Raw genomic sequence first — 23,861 nt, 5'->3', positions numbered from 1 at the left:
CTCTCAATCTTTTCTAGTCCTCGGCCTACAGCCTCGGACTTGAAAACCGATTTCGAGCCGGAAAAATCTCATTTTCTGCTCTAGGTGCGAAATATACTATATCCATTACGAACTGCTGTATGTTTCATCAACTTATTATACAAGAATTACGACTTGCAGACTTAACTAATTGTAAAAAAATGAAACATTTACTCACTAACTGGAGTATTCTTTCACAATAAATTAAGTCTGCAAGCAGTTGTCACTTTACTATCAAAACTTGATCACATATTTTTGCCAAAATTCAGTTTATGCATTGTACTCCTGGTCCTACGATTTTCAAGCTGAATAATCGAAAAAACGAATCTTGTATTTCTTTAATCAAATTGATATTGTTTCTATATTTTTATTTGGCCTATTTATTCATTCTTATTGCTTTTAGTGGCAGAGTGATCCTTTAGAATGTTTTACCTCACTTAATTAGAGTATTTTATGAGTAAACGCGGCTTCATACAAGTACCGCCGCCTACATTTCATTCAAGCTTGTCTTCATCAAGGAAGGTATTCTCTCATAAATAGATCTATTTCTACTGGTACTCCAATAAGGTTTATTGAAAGGTGTATAGGCCTTCTTCCGTAATGAAAAATCACTCTTGTTAAAAGAAACATGCAATGACAATATTTTAATACAAATACAAAGAAAGGATCTCTTGAAAACCATGCAATAAGTTTATCACTGAATCCGAAATGGATAATGTGATGAATAATTATTAATTCAGCCATGCAATACTGTGATATAAATGTTATACCTATGATATAAATTTTTATGTATTGAGTTTTATATTTTAATATTTTTTCGATTTTACTTTTTAATTAAATGCTATACTTGAGTATTTTTGACTAATTGAAATATAAGTAGGCTATCTTTAGATTTTAGGTTGGAAAGAGAGATATTTTCAATTAGAGGATTAAACTCGAGTTGTTGATCAATACTAATCATAGATCAAATTATGATCGACGCATATACTGTCGATTAAAACTTTTCTTTCAGTATTATACTATACTTTCAGTATTGTTTCACACTCTTACCAACTGTTAGCTAAAACTGAACAACAGTTGGTTTAGCTGTTGAAAAGCCATAATCCGAAACATTTGAGCTGTGCCATTTCAGGTTTTGTATTGTTGAGCTTTGGCAACTCCTTCAGTTTTTGTTGGATGAAAGTTTTCGCACTAGCCTGGGCGTTGTTGAGAATCAATGACTCAGTAAAATAGAACACAAAATTGAAGAACTGCTGGAAAACATAGCTGATAGCACCTTGATTCACGATGTTCACTTTTATTTTGCTGGAAATTAAAAATGAACATATTAAGCTGTTATAACAAGTAAAATCTTAAAAAGTAGGCTACTACATAACATAAGAGACCTAAGGTTTTCAAATATTTTCATGTAGGTAGTAGATATTTCTATCTACCTACCTTGATACCGTACTACCATAGTTCAAAATTCAGATACAGCCTTATACCCAACAAATATTTCATAATAAACAGGAATATAAAACTTGCAACTAAATTCTAATGAAATGAAATCTGTTTTTCTAGTCACTTTAGTACAATAATAGGCAAAATACAATCGGGAATAATCATGAAATTTCACAACCAATTTTAAAAATGATAGTGCAGTAGGTTTTACTTACGTTCCTTTGGGAATTTCAATATAATCAAGAGTTATTTCAAAGCTGGTCGAATTCAAAATAAACTTGCTATCCACTTTCAAATCATTGACCAGAGCGACCACTTTGAAAGTGGTTGACCATAACACGGTTAGCTTGCAATCATATGTAACCTGTGAAAAAGTGATATAAAAAAGATTAAAATAATGCTGTAAATTTTGAAAAAAATGTATAATTCAAACATTTCTTTCATCAGAGATTTTTTGTATGACAAGTTGTATTTTTTCTTGATTTATATCATAACTCTTGAACAAACTATTTATTAGTTAGTTAGTCAGCTTCCCTAATGATTTTTCCTTATGAATTTGATAAAAAACTCCCTCTATCGTTAAACTTGATGCATATTAATGTCTATTCAATAGTGAATTCTAATACAGTCCACATTAACTGCAAGAAAACTAAAATTTCTTTCATCACAATTCTTTTATAACGAGTTCTATTTTTTCATGATAAGATTTATTTATGACTTCATGATAAATATTCAGTTATTCTCTGAGTTTCTAATTAATCATAATTCAAAGAGCAAAATAGAAGTAAGATTGAATAGAAAACAACATGAAGTTAAATACACATCCATGGTGTAAATTCCAGGGAACGTTACGGTATTCTCTGAGGGAGAAAATTATATTTTCCTTGACAATCTCTCGGAGTAAAGTAAGAGAAGATTATACTTATCTTAGAGTAAAAATACTGATTATTTAGATATTTTTTTAGATTATATGTCTCTGATTATACTGACCTTACACTCATGAACCAGCATTCTTGTTTCCAAGGTGTAAGAATCATTTCCATAAAAACCTGGACAATCATTGTATGGAGCAATCGACTTCACATCCACAAGTTTACCATTGGTAAGCTCTACCGTTGCCTGCAATGCATTTCATGTTCTTCGTTAATTTCAAGTACAGTAAAATGATGTTAAAAGTAATTATTTGCAGCCAAAATAATGAAGTTGAATGAATAGTCTTCTAGTCGATAAAAGATAATGTGTACCTATTTATTAAGTACAGTAGGTACGGTACTATAATAATGAAAAGTAATGATAATGATACAAAGTGTATCTTTTAAGCATTAATATCGGGGGACCGAGCTTTGCTCTGGGGTGTAAAAGCATAGAAAATATGTAACGAAAGAATTTTCTTCTCGTGAGATCACCTGAATGATCCCACACATGCACTCGTTCACTCACTTCCATTACACACGGTATCGACAGACAACACAATTTCCAGCTGTTTTTCCAAGGACGTTTTTATCCTTTTAATGTCATTCAGCGAGTCATCCCAGGGTTGAGAGCTAGTGCAATCGAATTTTCATATCATAAACCTACTTTGTTCCAAATTTTGTGAAAATCGTTAGAGCCGTTTTCGAGATCCGGTCACATACAGATATATGAACATATCTTCTTCTCTATAATATAAAAGCGAAATGGCACTCACTCACTGACTCACTCGCAGAACTAAAAATCTACCGGACCAAAAACGTTCAAAAATTTGGTAGGTATGTTCAGTTGGCCCTTTAGAGGCGCACTAAGAACGGATTTGGAAAAATTCCAAAGATACGCCCAAAATCTGCGTTTTTCCCGCGTTTTTTAAGCGTTTTCTCAGCTTTATTGAGAAAAAATGAACAGAAAATGTTCAAATTTAGTACAGGAGCTCAGCTAGGGTGTAATAATTTTGTGTTGGAAGGAATTTGAAATAACGCCAAATATACGTCCAAAATCTGCGTTTTCCAGCGTTTTTTTGCGCTTTCTCAGATTTATCGAGAACAAATGAACATAAATTGTTAAAATTTAGTACAGAAGCTAAGCTAGGGTGTAATAATGTTGTGTTAAAAGGAATTTGAAATAACGTGAAAGATACGCCCAAAAATTAGCGTTTTTCGAACGTTTTTCTCAGCTTTTCTGCGTTTTCTCAGTACGGTACATTGACTTTCTGATGGAATGAAGCATGCTCAAGCGAGCCCGCTGATCTCATTCTCGGACGATCCAGTCGGGGGTCTAGGGGGCGGAGACCCTGGCTAGACGGATATGGCGAGCGAAGCGAGCCTGACGGCTAGTAAAACATATGAACAGAAATTGCTCGTTTAATAGTATAGGATAACGTTGTAAAGGAATGATAATTTTTTGATCAAAAGGAGTTGAAATTATCTTATAATAGATAGAATATACAAAGTGCATTTATTTATTCCATAAACTGCACAATAACTATTATTGAAATTACAGTATTTACATTTTGCATTTATTATAGTAGATCTACAGCCTAAACGGGTGAAAATAAGACATTCTACCATTATATTTATAAACTATGCACTATTGTTGGGCTGCTGAAACTTCTACTGTGTTTGAATCATCATAATAGTATCAATATTAGGGCACCGAGCTTCGCTCGTTATTTTTATTTATTGATAAACAGAACACAATTCTCTAAAATGATCGTATTTATATTTCACAGCTGGCTATACGTCATCTTATGAATTTCGGGGATGCGATATTTTGATTTTTCACATACTCACTTATCTACTATCCACAGCTGTTTCATCCAAGGATGAATTGATTATCCATTAAATGTCGTTCAGCGAGTTTTCTCAAGGATGAGACCTAGTGCAAACGAATCTTTATATCATAAACCTACTATGTTCCAAATTTCGTGAAAATCGTTAGAGCCGTTTTCGAGATCCGTTAAACATAAATAACCAGATATATAAATACAGAAATTGCTCGCTTAATATAATAGGATATTATGATACAGTACAGTATCGTAATACAATACAGTACTTATAGGTCTAGAAAATTATGCATTTTTCAGCTGTTGCTGTGCCAATAATTTATTGCAATTAGTCAAGTATACAGTTTAATAACAAAATATATCTATTATTAAGGTATGAGTTTTATGTAAAATTTATCGTACCGGAAAACTCTGTGCAGTGGCATTGGGCAATTGTACAGTGGTCAACAGACGTGTCGTATTGATGTTTTTGCACACTTGCCCGATATAGCTTGTAAAGTTGGCTGTCAAGTTGGCCAGCCTGCTCCGTCTAGAGACAAAGTAGATGTAAAAAAGACTCAAAAAAGAAAGAGACAAAAAAGAGGTGAAACTAGACCAGAACAGAGTTTAACTAAGACAAAAAAGATTGACCAAGACAAAAAGATTGTTTATCAGAGATTGACAATGGTGTAACAACCGAAACCGGTCTCTCTATCTATCAATAAATCTGTGGTTTTTGACAATTTCTTAGTATTTCTATTTAACAAAAAAAGAGTTAATCCAAGACAAAATAGAGGTAAACAGATACAAAATACAGGTAAACAGATACAAAAAAGAGGTTAAAATATAGCAAGAGGTTATAAATAGTAAAAGAGGTGGAAAGAGACAATAAAAGCCAATAAGTGGGGCGGCGCAAAGACAATTTAATTAGGTGGGTTATATTAATTGATTTTTTCATTTATACATTGTTGGATACAATATAATTCTCAAGCGTTCCCTATACTGTTTGAGATTCGATCACTTTAAACAGGCTATAAGGCTAATGGGTTCTTGTTGGCTTTATGGCTATTTAATAAATTTAAATTATAAATATATTTTTTTAAATTTCATTTTAATGCAATAAACACCAGTCAATAATTTGATAAACATGTTAAACTAAATCTCATTTTTGAAACCCGAAGTATCCTAGTTGAGAAAGTAGTAAATGTATCAGAAAAAAACAGAGAGAGGGGTAGGCAAGCTAGCTCATTAAATAAAAAAATATCCATATTAAAAATATTGTAACAAAAAAGTTATATGATCTTGAAAAGTTGGGAAAATTTTATAGTAGCATATAGGTACTTGGAGATTTATTCACTTGGGCTATATATAGGTAATTCACTACAGTAGGCTAATGTAACAAAAATGTAACCGTAACAGAAAAGTTATATGAATTCTTGAAAAATTAGGAAAATTTTATAGCAATTTTATTGTAGCATCACATATGAGATACAATATTATTCAAATAACTTTCTGGTGTTTACTGCAATAAAATTAAATTAAATCAATATATACATTTTTTATTATATTGTCATGAACCACAAGGTTAGACAAACCCCCAAACATCAGTTCCTTCTTTAAGAAGAGAAATAATTTTTTCCAATAGTTTTTTCAAAGTTTGGAATTCTCCAATTATTTCTACATCTGGACTGTTGTATAAATTAGAATTGGAACCGTTTCAAGCATAAGTTAGCCTGTGGTACTTTTCTGTAAGTTGTATAATTCTGATTGATTGAATAAAATAAATAAATAAACTTTAAAAACTAAATATTGTTTTGTAAGTTGTATAATTCTGAATAATTGAATAAAATAAATAAATAAATAAACTTTAAAAACTAAAAGCTGATTAGACAGTTTTGGCTGACAGAGTAAAAACGCTGAGGAGAGGTAGAAGTGGGGCTAGCATTCTAGTCTCCCCTCCAGCCAGCTAGTGGAAAAAGCTTTCCACTTTTCTTCTGAATAATTTCACCCGCACTTTTCCATCGCCTACCTCGAGACACAGACCGAGCTGACCCGTGGCTGGACACCCCATGGCAACTTAGGATGGACATCAACTGTATAACGGTATCGTTCCAATCTCAATTTATTTTTCCATATTGTTTTCAATTTTTAGAAATTCCAAATCAATTAAGGCTTGAATCATGTTTTTAAACTTCCATATAACTTTCATAGTCATTGGCAACAAGTTTATTTTAATTTTCAAAACTGATTAAATGCTCAAAATTCCATCTTCTTCTTCTGCTTCAATCGTCCGATTGGTTGGCAGCTTTCCATCTTTGTCTGTCCAGAGCCAGCTGTTTTAGTTGGGTATAGCTCTGGATCCCAAGATCCCGGGTTATCTGCTTCAAATATTGTAGCCGGGGTCTTCCACGAGCCCGTTGTCCACTGATTGCACCTTCCAGTATTGTTAGCGTGAATTCGCCGTGTCTTATAATATGTCCTATCCAAGAATGCCGTCTGTCCCTAAGAGATTTCAATAGAGTTTTTTGTGTCTCTTCAGCCCTTTGAAATACTTCTTCATTTGTTATTCTATCGGTCCATTTTATTTTCAGCATTCGCCTCCAACACCATACTTCAAAAGCATTAATTGCCTTTTCTTCCGCCTTACCGATAGTCCATGTCTCTGAGCCATATAGTGCAATACTCCAGATACAACTCTTTATAAGTCTCTTTCTCAAATCCAAATTCAGACTTTTGGAGGAAAGCACATTCCGTTTATTGATGAAAATGGCCTTGGCTTCTCTTATACGGCGCTTTATGTCTTCTTTGTCTTTTCCATCCTCTGAAATAATGCTACCTAAGTATTTAAATTTTTTTACTTGTTTGAGGGCGTTATTCTCTATCTTTATACTATTTCAAAATCAGGATTCTTGGAGCAGATCATCACTTCTGTCTTAGCCTTATTTATCTCCATGTAAAATTCATTTTTGAGAATGTCATGCAAGGTATTCAGTGCTCTCTCTAGATTACCTTTATCTTGTGCCACTATTGCAATATCGTCTGCAAAGCGGAGCATTTGCAATCTTAATCCATATTTACCTTGATTCCTGAACAAGGAAAGTTCCATAACCTTCCTTAATTGTTTTGTATTAAAATAGATGTAGGATAACTAATTTTATGAAACCAAAATATGTTAAAATTCCCCATTTAAATCTCACCGAAATTTCTTCTTTTGAATAAAATAATCTGACTCCAAAAAAAATGTTTTTCTTTCAAATTCCAAAAAACATCTAGTTGCTGATAGTATAAAAAAACCAACTGCTTTGCTCTACCATCAAATGCTACGCAACAACAATTTTACAGTGTTCCCGTCTGGGAACTGGTGGATCGCCCCCTTTTTGTTTCAAAGGGTTTTAATGTGGTAATTGAAATGATTTATATCTCTACGTTTGCTCAATTAGTTGTTTCATTCAAGGGATAAGTCGAGATGTCTGAACTGATTGCTAGTACACATGAGTCATTGATTGTTTCGATTCATTCCTTAAACATTTTTGAACATGTTTGATTAAATAATTACTTTTACAAACAGGTCACCAATCATTTATTACAAATGATGGAGACCACTGTTCAATCATTTAGGGCCGGTTGCACAAAAGCCGGTTAAATTTTAACCGTCATTAATTCCAAAAGAGCCAATCAGAGAAGCCGTCTTTTCAAAAAAGCATTCTCTGATTCGTTCTCGTGGAATTAATCACGGTTAAAATTTAACCGGCTTTTGTGCAACCGGCAATTAATGTTACAAATGGTGGAGGTTACGCCGAGCTTATTCCTGCATTACACAAATAAATTAATAAGGAAATAATAAAAACATTAGAGCAGATTAATCTAACGCTAAATGTTGGACTTTCCCCGTCCCTCAAATTATATAATACATAAATGTTTGCAAAACTCAAATCAAAAGTTCTTGAAATCAAATTAAATTAAATAGAACTAAAAACTGGCGTTTGATCAGTGAATTAACTCCAATACGTAATAGCAAACCATTTTGAATGAATTTTTATTACAGGAAGAAAGTGTATTGTTATTTCGAAGTAAGTTGTGTTTTCAATTAATGTTTTATTTCAATGCCAAGGTTATTAACTATCTGAGCCCACTAATTTATGAAATATTGAGTGCAAAGGCTATATAAATTTTTATTTGAATTATTATTATATATATTGTCATTGAATAGCAGTCAACGCAAATGAGCGTGAGAAGAGTCATCCTACAGTTATTGCTTATTGCTATTTCACAATAAATTATGGTAACACTATTTTGGCAATTTTTAAAATTTCATTCTAAAATGCAGTAAACACTAGTCAGTAATGTGAATAATTTGTATCTCATGTGCGACTTATTTGATAATAACACGTAAGCCGTGGTCCGCAAGGGTCTATAGTTAAAAACTTAAGATTTATTCACTTGGGCTATATAATTTACCACAGTAGGCTAATGTATTATTGCGTGTAAAATATTTCTACTCACGCATAGCTCCTTGCACTTTTCAAAACAAACCCAGCATTGTTGTCAATTATTTCACTTTTCAAATTATAATCCACAGGAGCAGCTTTGAAAGTTGGCAATTGATAAACTGCTGACTGATTTACAAAATCATGCACATTCGAACTGTCATAATGATAATAATTATTGCTATCATCAATCCACCCTACAGACAATCCTGTAAACAACACCGAAACGAACAACAAAATCAATTTCATGACTGAAATCGTTCATTAATAAATTCGATTTCTACCTGAGGAAAAGGGAAATAATGGTGGCTTATCAGTATTATTGGGCTGAAACTTGGTGATAACCGTGTTATCATTACAAATTCTGAATAGCTATTCCTCGTATACTTGCTCACTATCTCTTTCTAGGCATTGAATGTGTGTGTATTATTTCAAGAACATTAATGGTACAGAAATAAGGCACTTGAAGTTTTTCAAAATAAGGTCAACCTAGTTGGTAGGTACTAATTTTATGAAAAAAAGTATGCCTATAGGTGAAGTCATTATTTTCTTTATTTGATAAAGGCATATCTAATATAATGAAGGTCATTATACACCCAGCTAAGTTCAGCTAGAAATAAATCTTTGAAAGACGTATTCTTTGAAGTATTTATCTCCCAATATTAAATCAATGTAATCTACGAATCTGTCCCGTACATACCAGCGTAGCTTTCAATAATTTGAAATAGGAAGACTATACAGTGAGGTCCACGTTATAATGGCAGTGAAGAAAGCTAGGAGAAAAACGTTGCCGAACCTCTGTCTTGTCAACATGCCTTCTATAGACGGTAGCTGATACTGGTTTATTGATGTAATATTAACTGTTATTCTTGTTCAAATTAATCAATATTATACAGAGTGATTCATAATTATGGTAAAATATTTTAATACGTGATAGTAGAGGTAAAAATAAGAAAAAAAGTTAATATAAACATATGTCCATAAATGCTTCATTAGCGAGCTATACAGGGTGAAAGATTTCGCCCGGAATTCAGTTCCTCTGGTGAAATACACCGATGCTGAATTGTTTAGGGACTAGTTTTTGAAAAACTTATGCTGGATTCATATGGAAAAATATCTGAAAAATTGAATAAAACTAGTCTGGAAGCTGTAGTGTGAGTAGTTTTTGAGAAAAAAGTTGAAATATGCAAAAAATTTAAGTAGAAAAACACAGACTTCTACGTTTGATGCCCAATAACTTTCTTTAATGACCAGTAAACAAATATTTTTTCGCAATAAAAATTGTAGTGAATTATGTAAGCTGTGTAAACTAAATTCAAATAAAAGTTGAATAAAATGTATTTTTATGCAGTACATTACACCATAAAAATTTGCTGTTTTATGAGGAGGGAACTAATAACTCATAGGTTGTAGCTGATTGCAAATAAAACATGGATTTTAATAACTGCTGTTTTAAAACAGCTGATTTATTATGTTTTAAATAAGAAAATATTCAAATGAAATTATCAGCTGAAAATTATTTTCAAAAATATTTTAGCTCACTGTTGACCAAAAAAAAAAACACAAACTGTAAGTTAGGCCTACTGTAACCGCGCTGTGTTTTTTGTTTAATCTATTAACCAGTTATTTTTAACCATTCTACTTTGCTTTCGTGTTGAGTGTTAACTTTTTAAAAAATGGCAGGTAATCTTAGACATTATTCATACTCCGAATTAGCTGACATGCATTTAATGTATGGAGTGGGACACTATACTGTAATAGTACTGAAGCAAGACGTTTGTATCAAGAGAACTTTCCTAACCGAATATGTCCAAGTTCAAGGTTTTTTGCCACTATTCATCAACGTCTGTCTGAAACAGATTCTTTGATATCCAAAGAGCACATTTATGCAGGCAGACCCCGATCTACTATGACTATTGAGTTAGAAGAACAAGTTCTTAATGAAATTTATGAACATCCAGAGAAGAGCACAAGAGAATTGTCAGTGCAGTTTAATGTCAATCAATCTATTATTTGGAGGATACTAAAATAGCAGAAATTACATCCATACCACCTCCAGAAAGTTCATACTCTATTGCCACGAGACTGTATTCCCCGTGCTAGTATTTGCCAATGGTTTTTAGTAAAAATGTTTACCCAAACTTTTTAACAACCGTTTTATTTACCGACGAGGCACACTTTACAAGAACTGCTATCGTTAACGTCCACAACCAACATATTTGGGCAGCTGAGAATCCTCATGCCATCAATCCTAATCTTCCACAACATCAGTTTTCAGTAAACATTTGGGCAGGAATCATAGGAGATCATCTACTTCTGTTTGAGCTTCCTCCCAGACTTAATGGCATAATCTAACTAGTCTTTTGGTATAAGTTTAATGTCATTTAGATATGCTACTTTCATATAAGAAAAACTTTTCATAAAAAACCGAATATTTTATTTGCAATCAGCTACAACCTATGAGTTATTAGTTCTCTCCTCATAAAACAGCAAATTTTTATGGTGTAATGTAACATAAGAATACATTTTATTCAACTTTTATTTGAATTTAGTTTACACAGCTTACATAATTCTTTTCAGAATTAAATTCTCTACAATTTTTATTGCGAAAAAATATTTGTTTACTGGTCATTAAAGGAAGTTATTGGGCATCAAACGTAGAAGTCTGTGTTTTTCTACTTAAATTTTTTGCATATTTCAACTTTTTTCTCAAAAACTACAGCTTCCAGACTAGTTTTATTCAATTTTTCAGATATTTTTCCATATGAATCCAGCATAAGTTTTTCAAAAACTAGTCCCCAAACAATTCAGCATCGGTGTATTTCACCAGAGGAACTGAATTCCGGGCGAAATCTTTCACCCTGTATAGCTCGCTAATGAAGCATTTATGGACATATGTTTATATGAACTTTTTTTCTTATTTTTACCTCTACTAACACGTATTAAAATATTTTACCATAATTATGAATCACCCTGTATAACTAGTAGCTCCGTGAACAGTAGACCTCACGCAGTATTCTCATCCACAAGTACCTGATTGAAACTATAGACCTTATGGAAATAAAGCAATAGACTGGCTTCTCCACACATGTGTGTAATCACTTGTCAGCTGATTTATGATGAATAATTCTATAGTCTGATTTTTACTCTAATATTGGCGTATGAAAGGAAGCTCCCTTTTCCTTTTATATTATCCTTGAAATGCAGAATTTCCAAAAACCTTGTATATACGTCGACGCGCAATTAAAAAAGGAACATACCTGTCAAATTTCATGAAAATCTATTTTTGAAAATCTTCGTCTATTCATGACAATCTACCGCGTTTCGCAGTAAATGCGCAACATATAAACATTTAAAAATTCAAACATTTAAACTTTAAGAGCCTGTTCACATGACAGCGATTTACGTTCGGTTGTCGCGCGGTTGACAAACCGAGCGATTGCCAGGTATAGGGAAACACATGGTGCCGTACACATGCATCGCTCGGTTTTAGTAGTCGCCGGCGAATCGCGGCGGTTGTAATCTCAGACTCAACCGAGGGCAAATCGCTCATGAATCGCTGTCATGTGTACGAGACTGGCAAATCGAGCGATTTGCCGACCGCGCGACAACCGAGCGTAAGTCGCTGTCATGTGAACAAGCTCTAGGAGAAATGTCAAACCGTCGACTTGAATCTTAGACCTCATTTTGCTCGGTCAATTATTGCATAAGTTCGTATTATTTTTATCATTATTTTCCTTTTTTCATTTGTATCTGTACAATTTTTATTGTTAAGGAGACATATTTGGGGGAACCCGTTGTCTCCATTGTGAATAAATAAATGAACTATTGTTTGCGTGCAATAACACATGCAATTAATAACTAAAATAGCATAGTATTGTCTCTCGAACTTTCTCTGCTTTGAACTTGGGCTGTCCTGATGCCAGTATGTCTTGAAGGAGATTAGCTTTTGATGTTAGTTTTTTGATACACCAACCCCAACAGCCATTAGCCGTTTTCACACCGATATCTCGCCGACACGACATACAAACAGGATTTACTCTGATGGACAGTATAAGAGGAGGCTGCGTTTTATAACTGCGCGAGGTCTACTGTTCACAGAACTACTAGTATATTAACTGTTAATTCTTGTTCAAATTAATCAATTATATTTATCAAGCAAGAAATTATATTCTTTAACAATTTCATAATTGAGGTGAAATATTTTGTTAATTATCAATTCTACATTGTTAAAATACGATCTGGCAACAGAGCAAAGCAAGAAAGAGATCCGCTTTGTTGAATAATAGACAAGGATAGCAATACCATTGCTAAACAAACACTACTATTATAACGTGAACCTCACTATAGCCACGTTTTTCGAAGACTACGCCCAGCTGAGTGTGTGATGACTTCAAGTCTATGCTTTGTAAATCCAAGTATTACCAAAGATAAATCATTCGCTACTTTCTGTATGCTTATCTTTAGTAATGCTACACATGTATAGTAGCTTAGAGAAACGATAGCATAAGTAGATATCGCATGGTATAGAGCGTTTATGTCGCAACTTTTACTGTTATCTCAAGCCGATAGTTCACTTAGTCCTTTCCCATGAAGCTATGTGACGCTGGTAGTCTCTCAAATTGTGCCGTTCATACACTCTCACCTTAACAAAACAGTAAAAATTTACAATAATCGACAGTAATCGGCTTGAGATAACAGTAGAAGTTGCGACATAAATTCCCTATACCATGGGATATCTACTTACGCTAATGTTTCTCTATGATAATAGCTTCCACTATTCAAGCGTCTTAACTGTAGCGGGTTAACACGAAAATGAAAATGCCATGTACATTTTCAGTTCAGACAGTTCCCGCGATTCACAATAAATCCTCTTAAAAAACAAGTCTACCATACTTATCTTAGCAGGAATATGTAAAAGATTGACACAATTCCATATCAAGCTTTCTGTATTATCATCATCATCAATAAATCATTCACTTTGGTCATGGCTCTAGAATAGTATTTGCAATTTTATACAATAAACACATTATTAAAACGGTAAATTCAACTTTATTTTGAGCCTAAAAACAAGTTATGCAAAACAAGATTAATGTGTTGTTAATTAATAAATAATTATTATTATTAGATTCATATTACAATATTTACAATGCGAGTTTAGAAGTAAAAAGCTGTTATTATACATTATTTACTTAATTTTAATAGTAGGCTACAGTTTACATCATAATTTAAGAATTCCTTGTTCATTATTTTCTTAATTAAGGTGATAGAAAAGTATTGTCACCAGTTACTTGTTCAGATTTGAATTGAATTAATCCAAATTTGATTCTTTGATATTGTTTGAACAATAATTTGAAATGAGTTGTTATTACAATGCATTATTCAAAGATTAAACTTACTGTATAAGCTCTAAATAGTAATATAAAATTATAGAGTATATCGAGAATTGATATACCATTCATACACTAAAGTTGACTGATGAAAGTAAGAAAATGCTTCAACTTTGAAAGTATTTTTTTCGGGAATTCTCATTTCTTATCAAATTCATTCACAACTCCGTGTTTCTCAAAAATAGTTCGTCAAGCACTTTCTTCATAGACCTAATAGGTATGACAGTCCAATGAGGGACTTGATATTGATCATTAAAAAGTTTTTCTTGATATTGGAAAAGAAAAACTTATCCAAATTCGCAAAAAAAATTGACATTGATTTAACCCCAACAATTTTTGATTGTTTTGATTGTCAAATCTGGGGTATGAAAATATGACAAACTATGAGAGGTGACTGTGTCATACAGAACTCATTACTATCTGTGCTGCAATCATAAATTTCCATTAAACAAACCCCTTGAACAAAAACTCAGTTCCATTATTCGATTTAAAAATGTACCCAATATTTGGAAATGTTTATAAGAAAACTGAACCAGCAACACAAATATTTATTTCTCATTTAATAGGCCTGTATATAATTATTTTATATAATTTGATAGGCCGACATCCCATTATAACTCGATCATATCTCAAGATATATATAAAACAGTTATCAGATTGAAAAGATAGAATAGAATAGAATGACTGCCTTTATTATTTACCAAGGAGGGCGAAGTTAGGGCGCAGCCGGCCCTCTCTTACACTTAACCCTCAAAAGGGTATTGAATGAAAAAGATATGTTAGATAAAAGATAAAATAAACGCGAAAATCATGTTAATTTTCTTAAGACATTGTACGAGAAAAATGTTTTTAAAATAAATTGAATTCACCTATAAAATGCAGTGTATAAAGTCAACAAGATGTGTATTAACACCAACAAATAAAATATTTGAAATCTAGTGAGAATAATCAAGCGTCTAAGAAGCTACAGTTGATAATCAATTCAACCAATAATATCCAGGAATATCATATAATATTCTGTTAATCATAACAGAATATCAGGAAATACCTGATATTAAACAATAAATACTACAATAATTTTCAAGTCTGTCTACAGAGTTAGCAATCCCTACTATACATGATTGAGAGTAACAACTTATTTAGTTAAAGCAATAGCCTATAATAATCAATAGTCATTATATAAACAAGCTCAGTTTAAATTAATATACAAAACATCCTTACATGTACAATATATTCAAGATGTTCTAGTTTATTTAAAGATAGCAGTATAAAAATTTACCTACAGTAAAAACATTAATGGTGTACATTCACCACCTTCAATTATATTAAAATAACAAAACTTCCAACTACAAAAATTGTGCTGAAAAATAACACTCATTAGCTACCATATTTATACAATAATATCGACATCTTAAAACAATCAGTCTTCGAATTTTTACAAAATTTCTCACAATAATATCGTTAGTTCAACAACATGTTGGAGACAAGTTTTTTACAACATTACAATTTGCAGAAAATGCTTTTAACAATAGATTCAGTGAAAACTGATGAGAGCATTTTCATAAATTACCATGTTTCACAATAGAAGTTATTTTTAAATGTTAAAAATAATATTATTAGTATTCCTTGATCAAGATCAATCAGAATTGCGGAGCTATAAGCTTTGTCAATTATCATAAAAGATGGGATATTCTTGTACTTTTGTCAAAATGTTTTCAATGGAATGGAGATCTATAAAAATAAATATTACATTTCTAAACAAACTAAAGACTTGTATTTGAGTAATATTACTGAGGAGGTAGGTGATTCGAAAAAATTTAAGAATGAAAATTGAAAATTTGGAAACACTTGTCATAGATTCGTGAAACGTTCTAAAAGTTTAATTTCAGACTTGATACCTTATTCCTATAACAATTTTGATGAGCTCATTACCCTACAAACCCTCAAACCATTTCTATGAGCAATATTGAGTTAAATATTTTTCAAAGTACCTACTTTTCCAGGATATTTTTCACTCACTGTTATATTACCGTACTGTTTACATTCACCACTTACAATTGAAATAATCCTATTTGATCTTTATAGTTAATCTTCATAGATTTCACATAATCCTCCATCAGTTCTTATTATGAGAGCTATAGCAATACCTACTATTACTTGAAGTGATAGTAGGTATTGGTTATAGGCCTATGAGTTAATCACCAAACAGTCTAAAATAAACAAAAAATTCTTCTAAATTTCAAAGTATTTTCAAGTCATTTCCGAACATTATTTACTATCACTCTATAATACAGTCATTACTTCATCACTTTTTGTGTCTCATTCAAATAACTTTGAATGATTCATTAGTATATTGCGTTTGTGTGTCAAATTTTAGTAATTAATTCTAGTTATTATTCATAACTTTTTTCAAGTTTATGAGTCACATATAAATATTTGTTTCATTTCATCTATCAAATTCAAATTAACCATTCCTATGAGTCATTGAAAGCTTGATTACTCACGTTTGTGTATCAAATTTAAATAATTTATTTGAATCATACATAGCTTTTTCAAGTTAATGAGTCCCATTTGAATATTTTTTGTTCAATTTCAATCACTACATTGGCGTTCGTCTATCAAATTAGAACAAACCGTCTCTATGAGTCATTGATCACTTCATTACTTACTTTTATGTGTCAAATTTAAATAATTAATTCAAGTCATTCATAACTTTTTCAAGTTTATGTCTCACATTTAAATATTTGTTCAATTTAAAACACTATATTCGTTCGCCTATCAAATTTGAACAAACCGTCTCTATGAGTCATAGATCACTTCATTACCAACTTTTGTGTGTCAAATTAAAATAATTAATTCAAGTCATTCATAACTTTTTCAAGTTTATGTGTCACATTCAAATATTTGTTCAATTTAAAACACTATATTGCATTCGTCTATCAAATTTTAACAAACCGTCTCTATGAGTCATTGATCACTTCATTACTTACTTTTGTGTGTCGAATTCAAATAATTAATTCGAGTCATTCATAACTTTTTTCCAGTTTATGTGTCACATTCAAATATTTGTTCAATTTAAAACACTATATTGCATTCGTCTATCAAATTTGAACAAACCGTCTCTATGAGTCATTGATCACTTCATTACCAACTTTTGTGTGTCAAATTTAAATAATAATTCAAGTCATTCATAACTTTTTCAAGTTTATGTGTCACATTCAAATATTTGTTCAATTTCAATCACTACATTGGCGTTCGTCTATCAAATTTTAACAAACCGTCTCTATGAGTCATTGATCACTCCATTACCAACTTTTGTGTGTCAAATTCAAATAATTAATTCGAGTCATTCATAACTTTTTCCAGTTTATGTGTCACATTTAAATATTTGTTCAACTTTCAATCACTTCATTGTGTTCATGAATCAAATTTATATGAGTCATTGTTCACTTCTTTACTTACGATTTTGTGTCAAATCTAAGTAATTTCCATTACCCGCAGCACTTCCTCATAGCTCGTTGATGATAAAATTGAGGAACCAATAGAAGTCGTACTGTTATTTCAACTCGGGTCGGTAGCCCAAATTCTTTCTCTGAAGAAAGAGGTGTATCTCCCTGAAATTGGGTCGGTCAGCCTCGTTTCTCTGCCAGCACTCACACATCAAGTCGTAGATCTCTTTCGGACAGTTGATTGGTTGCGGTAGCAGCAGCTAAAACAAATAGAAATATATTCCAATATTTTTGAGAATTGGTATTTATACTTTTCCATTATCAATATTGTCATCTGATTGATTGATTACTTTATCTATGTAGATTACAATATGTACTGGCTTATGCACTTATACAATACGGTAGCTTATGTGGCGGGCGTGGCGAGCATGACAGTGCTCTCCAGTAGCGCTGTCACCACCAGGTTTTTTGGGTCCTGGGACTTGCTACTTTTAAATGATAATATTATTAAATGAATACGTAAATTCACCAAAACAATTTCACTCTATTGAAAAAATCCCATAACAAACATCTTTACTCTCTTTCAACCTAATCATGATCACTCCTCAATCACATTACTAGATATTTATAAGATATTTATCTCGGGCCACTCCCGTGTTTCGGATGGACACGTTAAGCCGTCGGTCCCGGCTGCCTAAAAAGCAGTCGTTTGGTCATGTCAAAGGCCCTGAAATTGATCAGTTGCGACCTGAAAACTCTGACACCAGACCTGAGCCAGCCAGGTCACTCGATATTATTATTATTATTAATCACATTACTAGAAACTACCTCTCACTATCTCACGCACAACCTTCCTCTAGCGCGTCTCGGAACGTTCTCCTCTAGTTTCGCCTTTACGCGGTAATCACTTTCTGAGCTCACCGGTTCAAAAGTCCAATTTGGTGGCCTGAGTGATGACTCCGCTATTCTAATAATTAATAACCTATGAGAGCGAGATGTTTGAATTGTTACACTTACAATACAAAAAAGTTTTAGATGAATTTACACAATATAAACTATCAAGAAAATAATTATTGAACTGTATATGAAAAAGAAGCAATTCGGAATAACTATACTAGATAATATTGTAATGGATCTACATAAATTGGCGGAGTTTTGGACATATCAATGTCCATTCTGCGGAAAGAATATTAAAAATATCCTTTCCAGTCATAGAGACAACCAACTGGAGAGTTGATTGATAAAAACAAACTGTATGGAGTATGATCTCAATATTATTGGAAGTTGATATTGATATTCTTCCATTAGGGTAACAATTTCCAAAATATTGGGACAAACTATGGACAGTTTGATAAAATTGTGCTCAAAAGTAGAAGTAAAAAGTAAATTCGTATGGCTTTTGTTGGTGGGGAGTCCCTAGCGGGAAAGTCCCACCGCCTGAATATATAATTTAAGCCGTCAATGGGCCTTACGACTGTCATACTTCAGCCGGGAACGACAGTTTAACGTGCCCATCCGCTAACACGGGAGTGATCTGGTTAAAAAACGTTTGGTATTGAGAGGGTTTGAACCCGGGATCTCTATGCTGCTACGCAAGCACTCTATCCACTAGATCACGGATCACTCAAAAGTAGAAAACAATCTAGGATTCATGAGCGATCAAATTGTGAAAGGAAGTGGACACAATGCTGTTGATAGCCTATTATATATTTAAATAATATATAGAACAATTTTTGCCAAACTAATGACTGTCACAGTAAACGTTATCATAGAGAAACGATAGCATAAGTAGATATCCCATGGTATAGGGTGTTTATGTCGTTACTTTTTCTGTTATCTCAAGCTGATAGTCCACGTAGTTCTTTCCCATAAAGCTATGCTGGCAGTCTCTCATATTGTGCCGTTCATACACTCTCACCCGGCCAAAACAGTAAAAATCTACAATAATCAACGGTGATCGGCTTGAGATAACAGTGAAAGTTGCGACATAAACGCCCTATACCATGGGATATCTACTTATGCTATTGTTTATCTATGGTTTTACTAAATTACATGCGGATTCGCGCCAAAACAAACAATCTTTTGTACAGGTCCTATTTGTAATTTTAAGAATAACTTGATTGGGTATCAAATAAAAAATGTCTTAATCGGGTCAAAAATTGAAATGTAGAATATCTCCATTGGGCAAAAAGTAGGTGGCGTTTGGAAGACCACATTTTCTCTGTTTAATAATTGCTTAGATATTTCAAGTTTAGTTTAACACCCGGTTTCACAAAACATTTTAGTCCCGATGCCACGAGAACCAATCAGAGAAGCCTGCTTCTGATAAAATCCTTCTCAGATTGGTTCTCACAAAACTTAATCATTATTAAAATTTAACAGGCTTTTGTGCAACCGGGCCTCAAACTAGTTTATTGATAGGCATGAATTAATATCTATATAGCATGAATATGAACATATATTATGCTCCCTCTATGACATGAACTACGGTTACGGTACTTTTTCTATGTTGGAACATTTCATGAAATATATATTTCGTATTTTGAACGTTTTTGTAGAAAAGAATAATAATAGCCTTTCAGTCAAGTTTCAAACTTGTTTTTATTGCTAGGCCTACATTTACATCTATAGCTCATGAAGTTGAACATATTTATACCCCCCCAAGTTTCAAACTTGTTTATTGCTAGACCTACATTTATATCTATATAACATGAAGATGAACATATTATATACCCCCCTCTATGACGATGAACGGTTACGGTACTTATTCTAATTTGAAAAATTAGTACATAAAATATTTTGAATTTGAACGTTTTTTTCAGAAAACAACAGAGTGAGGAATTGGCTCACATGTAGAAAATTATTGTTATCAATTATCCGTTTTGAACTATTTTCGACGACACTACAGTCTAATTTTAGACGACTAATTTTAGGCGACTAATTTTGGGCGACTAATTTTAGGCGACTAATTTTAGGTGACTATTTTTAGACGACTAATTTTATACGACTAATTTTAGGCGACTAAAATTAGACTGTAGTGTCGTCGAAAATAGTTCAAAACGGATATTACTTGCAGTTCGTCATGGATAGTGAAATAGATGAGTGTTATCAATTAGTTTGCATCCCAATAGTTATTTGTGCAACTAGTGCGCAAAGTGACAGTTTGCTGCACCGAAAGAAACGTTTACGCCCGAGCCGTAGGCGAGGGCGGAATGGTTTCTTGAGTGCAGCAGAGGAACTTTGCGCACGTATTTCACATTAAGTTTTTCCTACAGTTACCATTGAATATGAAAAGTGGGTAATTATGGGTAAAATTGCCTGAAATCCATCAAATAACTTAGTAGTGTTTGAATGGCGAGGCGGCTGTGTGGTGTGTGCTGTGGTGGCACTGTGCTGTTGCTGTCCTCGTTATAATATATAATACTAATAATTAGCGCGTTGTGCTTGGTTGCACCTCTGCTCACTATAGCAGCCACAGCAGTCACTGTTACCAACTTCATTTTGATTTTGCTGCACTGTTGCTCCATATAACCTACTAAGTATTTTGCGTTGCCATGTTGCAAATCTGGAGTGCAGAAAAATGTTTCCCGCACTAGAGCGGAAAAGTGATTCTTTGCGTTCTGTAATCAGTGCAGCAATGGCCACTTTTCAACGTAACTGTAGGAAAAATCCTTTACAACAGTCTTACCTGTTTTCCATTGCCCTGGTAGAAGTGAGTGACATTCTCGATGACTCTCTCGTCACCCAGGTCCTCGAACGGCTGCTCGCGTGCGAAAGTCAACACTTCCCACAGGGCCACTGCAAACGACCACACGTCGCTCTTCGTCGTGAATTTACCCTGCAACATACATGACAAATATTAGGCTTCTCACTCTCATAATTTGTTCAATCAAAAATGCTGTCATGTATACTAAAGTAGATCAACTTGATATACTATTCCAATAGGATGATACGCCATCTTCAATATTCACTTTCTTGGTAAGGGTTACTCGTATTTACACTTGAAAATGACATTATAAGTCGAAACATGTATAGTGAGGTCCACGTTATAATGACAGTATTTGATCAACTTTGGTTTTGCTATCCTTGTCTATCGTTCGACAAAGCCGGTGATACTATTCTTTTCTAGGTCCAAAACGGTGCCAATTATGTTTTTGACAGTGTAGAAATATGATTAATTAATGCAGAGAATCGGCATCGCTATTCTTCTATCTTTATCCACTGTCATTATAACATGGACCTCACTATAGTGAGAAATTAAATAAACTTGGAAAAAGGGTATTTCGATTTTAAATTTTTATATAAATTCCAATAGTTTAACAGCATTCACACATTTAATATGATATGGTACGGTAATCAATATATTTATAATATATTAAATCAAGAATTGGATAATACTATACAACTATTCGTAATATTTATAAATAATCTAGATATCGAATATTGAATAAAATGTGTGTAAAATAGCATCCACAAATCTAATAATCAATCACAACATGATATTTATTTTTGCTCTAGAATGCATTGTATTCAGAGTGTCTCGGAAGTGGATCTAAGTACTATATAGCCTAATGTAAAGTTTTTTTGGGAAAGTTTACTTTATTCATGAAACTTAGTAGAGCTGTTTTGAGTTAGGCCTGTTGCTCTCGCCCAATCATATCTTTATTCAGAAAGTTCAGAAATAAGGGTTCGAAGAAGTCTCAATGCACAAAACAGCATAATAAGTGAAAATCAGTAAACTATGAGTTAACCCACTACTTTCATTTCAATATATTTGTATTCATATTTTTCTCTCTTTATTCAAAGTATTATTATTTTTATATATTCCAATATAAAGTGGTTGTGGACATTCAAGTAGTCTATTTCAATTCCATAAGGATATCTACGTTATCACTATAAATTAAAATGAAAAAGAAAAATCTTTCAAGCCAAATTTTCCGTTTTCTCACCAGCAAAATACTCTCCCATGCCATCCATCTGATGGGCAGAGCTTCCCTGCCATCCAGATCATAATAGTCAGCCGAGTAAAGACTCCTCCCCATCCCGAAATCGGAGATCTTTATCGTGTATCCCCGACCAACAAGGCAGTTTCTGCAAAAAAAAAAAAACAATAGAATTCTATTGTTACAGTAGATTTGAATAATTGGAACACCAAGTGAGATCATCATTAAAGTATTCCATAATTGATGATGATGTATTTTTAAAATATGAAGTTTTTGGAATTTGAATAATAATATATGGGTTCTTTTGAAAAACTAAATATCATAATTGGAGTTTGGATGAGTAAATAAATATTTATATTATAATTGGAGTTTGAATGAATAAATAAATATTTTGTAAGAAATTTTGTAAAAATAAATATTTTTGCTAGCTTTGATAGAAGATGAGTATTACATTGCTATAGACTCAAATTACTAATAGAAGAATGCCATACACATACAGTTACTCAAGGAAGTTTGTGATATGGTACATTATTATTAGAATACGGTAGAGCTAAAATACACAGGAGGTAGGCCTACTTCTAAGTTCAGTAATTTATATTTTGAGCTTGGGAGTTTTTAACAAGTTGATCATTAGTTTAAATGATGAGTCATCTTTTCCCTCAATATTGTTCGTATTATACACAAAGAATACATGTGTAGAAGCATAAATATTATTAAATTAAAGTATGAAAATGATTCTTGAAGCAACTTATTACCTTGTAGCTACATCTCGATGAACGAATTTCCGCGATTCCAGGTATTTCATCCCAGAAGCTATTTGTGTGGCCATGTAGATAAGGCATCCGTAACTGCAATCGGAAAGAACAATAAATTATTGCTAAAGAATTTACAATCACAATAGAAACAGATTATGTTAATCCTATTATTTCTATACACTCCCTCGTAGGTTATTCTATTTATTGCTCACTTACCGTACCTGCTTACGTATGACTCCCTCCAGCGGATAACAAGAGAATCTTGTGTGCAGTGTGCTGGATGGGTTTTCTCGGGATTTTATTCTTTTATTGATTCAATGATACACAATTATTTTTTATATAATTTGGTAGAGGATCAACAATATGGTAATCATGAACAATTTTTTTTGTAAAATATTGAGTTTTTATTTTTTAATTTGTGGGTTATGTGATATATTTGATATTATTTTGTAAAAGTTTTCTTGAATGGAATAAAATTTGTTTTAATTAGATTTGTTGTCAGTTTAAAAGCTTTCAACTCAATTGAGGAGGATGCTTTGAGCATGGAAGCTAGAATATGAAATTGAAATAATTGAAGCTGAATATTCATGGTAAATTCTACATTCTCAAATAATACTCTTTACCAACATGAAATAAATTATTTTG

General features: G+C 32.7%; 2 protein-coding genes across 2 annotated transcripts in view; both read right to left on the bottom strand.

The window, feature by feature from the left end:
- Nucleotides 1-630: 630 nt before the first annotated feature.
- Nucleotides 631-9,003, bottom strand: LOC111046478. Its single transcript, XM_022332037.2, has 5 exons — nt 8,696-9,003; nt 4,616-4,742; nt 2,449-2,577; nt 1,674-1,822; nt 631-1,323 (listed from the first exon to the last, which is right to left on the bottom strand). The coding sequence occupies exons 1-5, from the start codon at nt 8,926-8,928 to the stop codon at nt 1,101-1,103; spliced, it is 861 nt and encodes a 286-aa protein (XP_022187729.2). The 5' UTR covers nt 8,929-9,003; the 3' UTR covers nt 631-1,100.
- Nucleotides 9,004-13,610: 4,607 nt separating this feature from the next.
- The window catches only part of LOC111059179 (discoidin domain-containing receptor 2-like), a 566,524-nt gene continuing 556,273 nt past the window's right edge, over nt 13,611-23,861 (bottom strand). The window contains 4 exon segments of the mRNA XM_039429976.1: nt 13,611-17,778; nt 21,207-21,356; nt 22,468-22,609; nt 23,217-23,309. Coding sequence (XP_039285910.1) covers nt 17,626-17,778; nt 21,207-21,356; nt 22,468-22,609; nt 23,217-23,309 — 538 coding nt within the window. The 3' untranslated portion in view covers nt 13,611-17,625.

This window comes from Nilaparvata lugens, chromosome 6 (assembly GCF_014356525.2).
Source record: "Nilaparvata lugens isolate BPH chromosome 6, ASM1435652v1, whole genome shotgun sequence".
NCBI classification, from domain to species: domain Eukaryota; kingdom Metazoa; phylum Arthropoda; class Insecta; order Hemiptera; family Delphacidae; genus Nilaparvata; species Nilaparvata lugens.
This window is presented reverse-complemented; position numbering and strand designations above follow the sequence as displayed.

Coding starts and splice junctions, on each gene's coding strand:
- LOC111046478 (XM_022332037.2), bottom strand. CDS start 8,928: ATGAAATTGATTTTGTTGTTCGTTTCGGTGTTGTTTACAGGATTGTCT. Junction 4,743..8,695: donor AAAAGTGCAAGGAGCTATGC/GTGAGTAGAAAT, acceptor CTTTGTCTCTAG/ACGGAGCAGGCTGGCCAACT. Junction 1,823..2,448: donor TGCTGGTTCATGAGTGTAAG/GTCAGTATAATC, acceptor ACTTTTTCACAG/GTTACATATGATTGCAAGCT.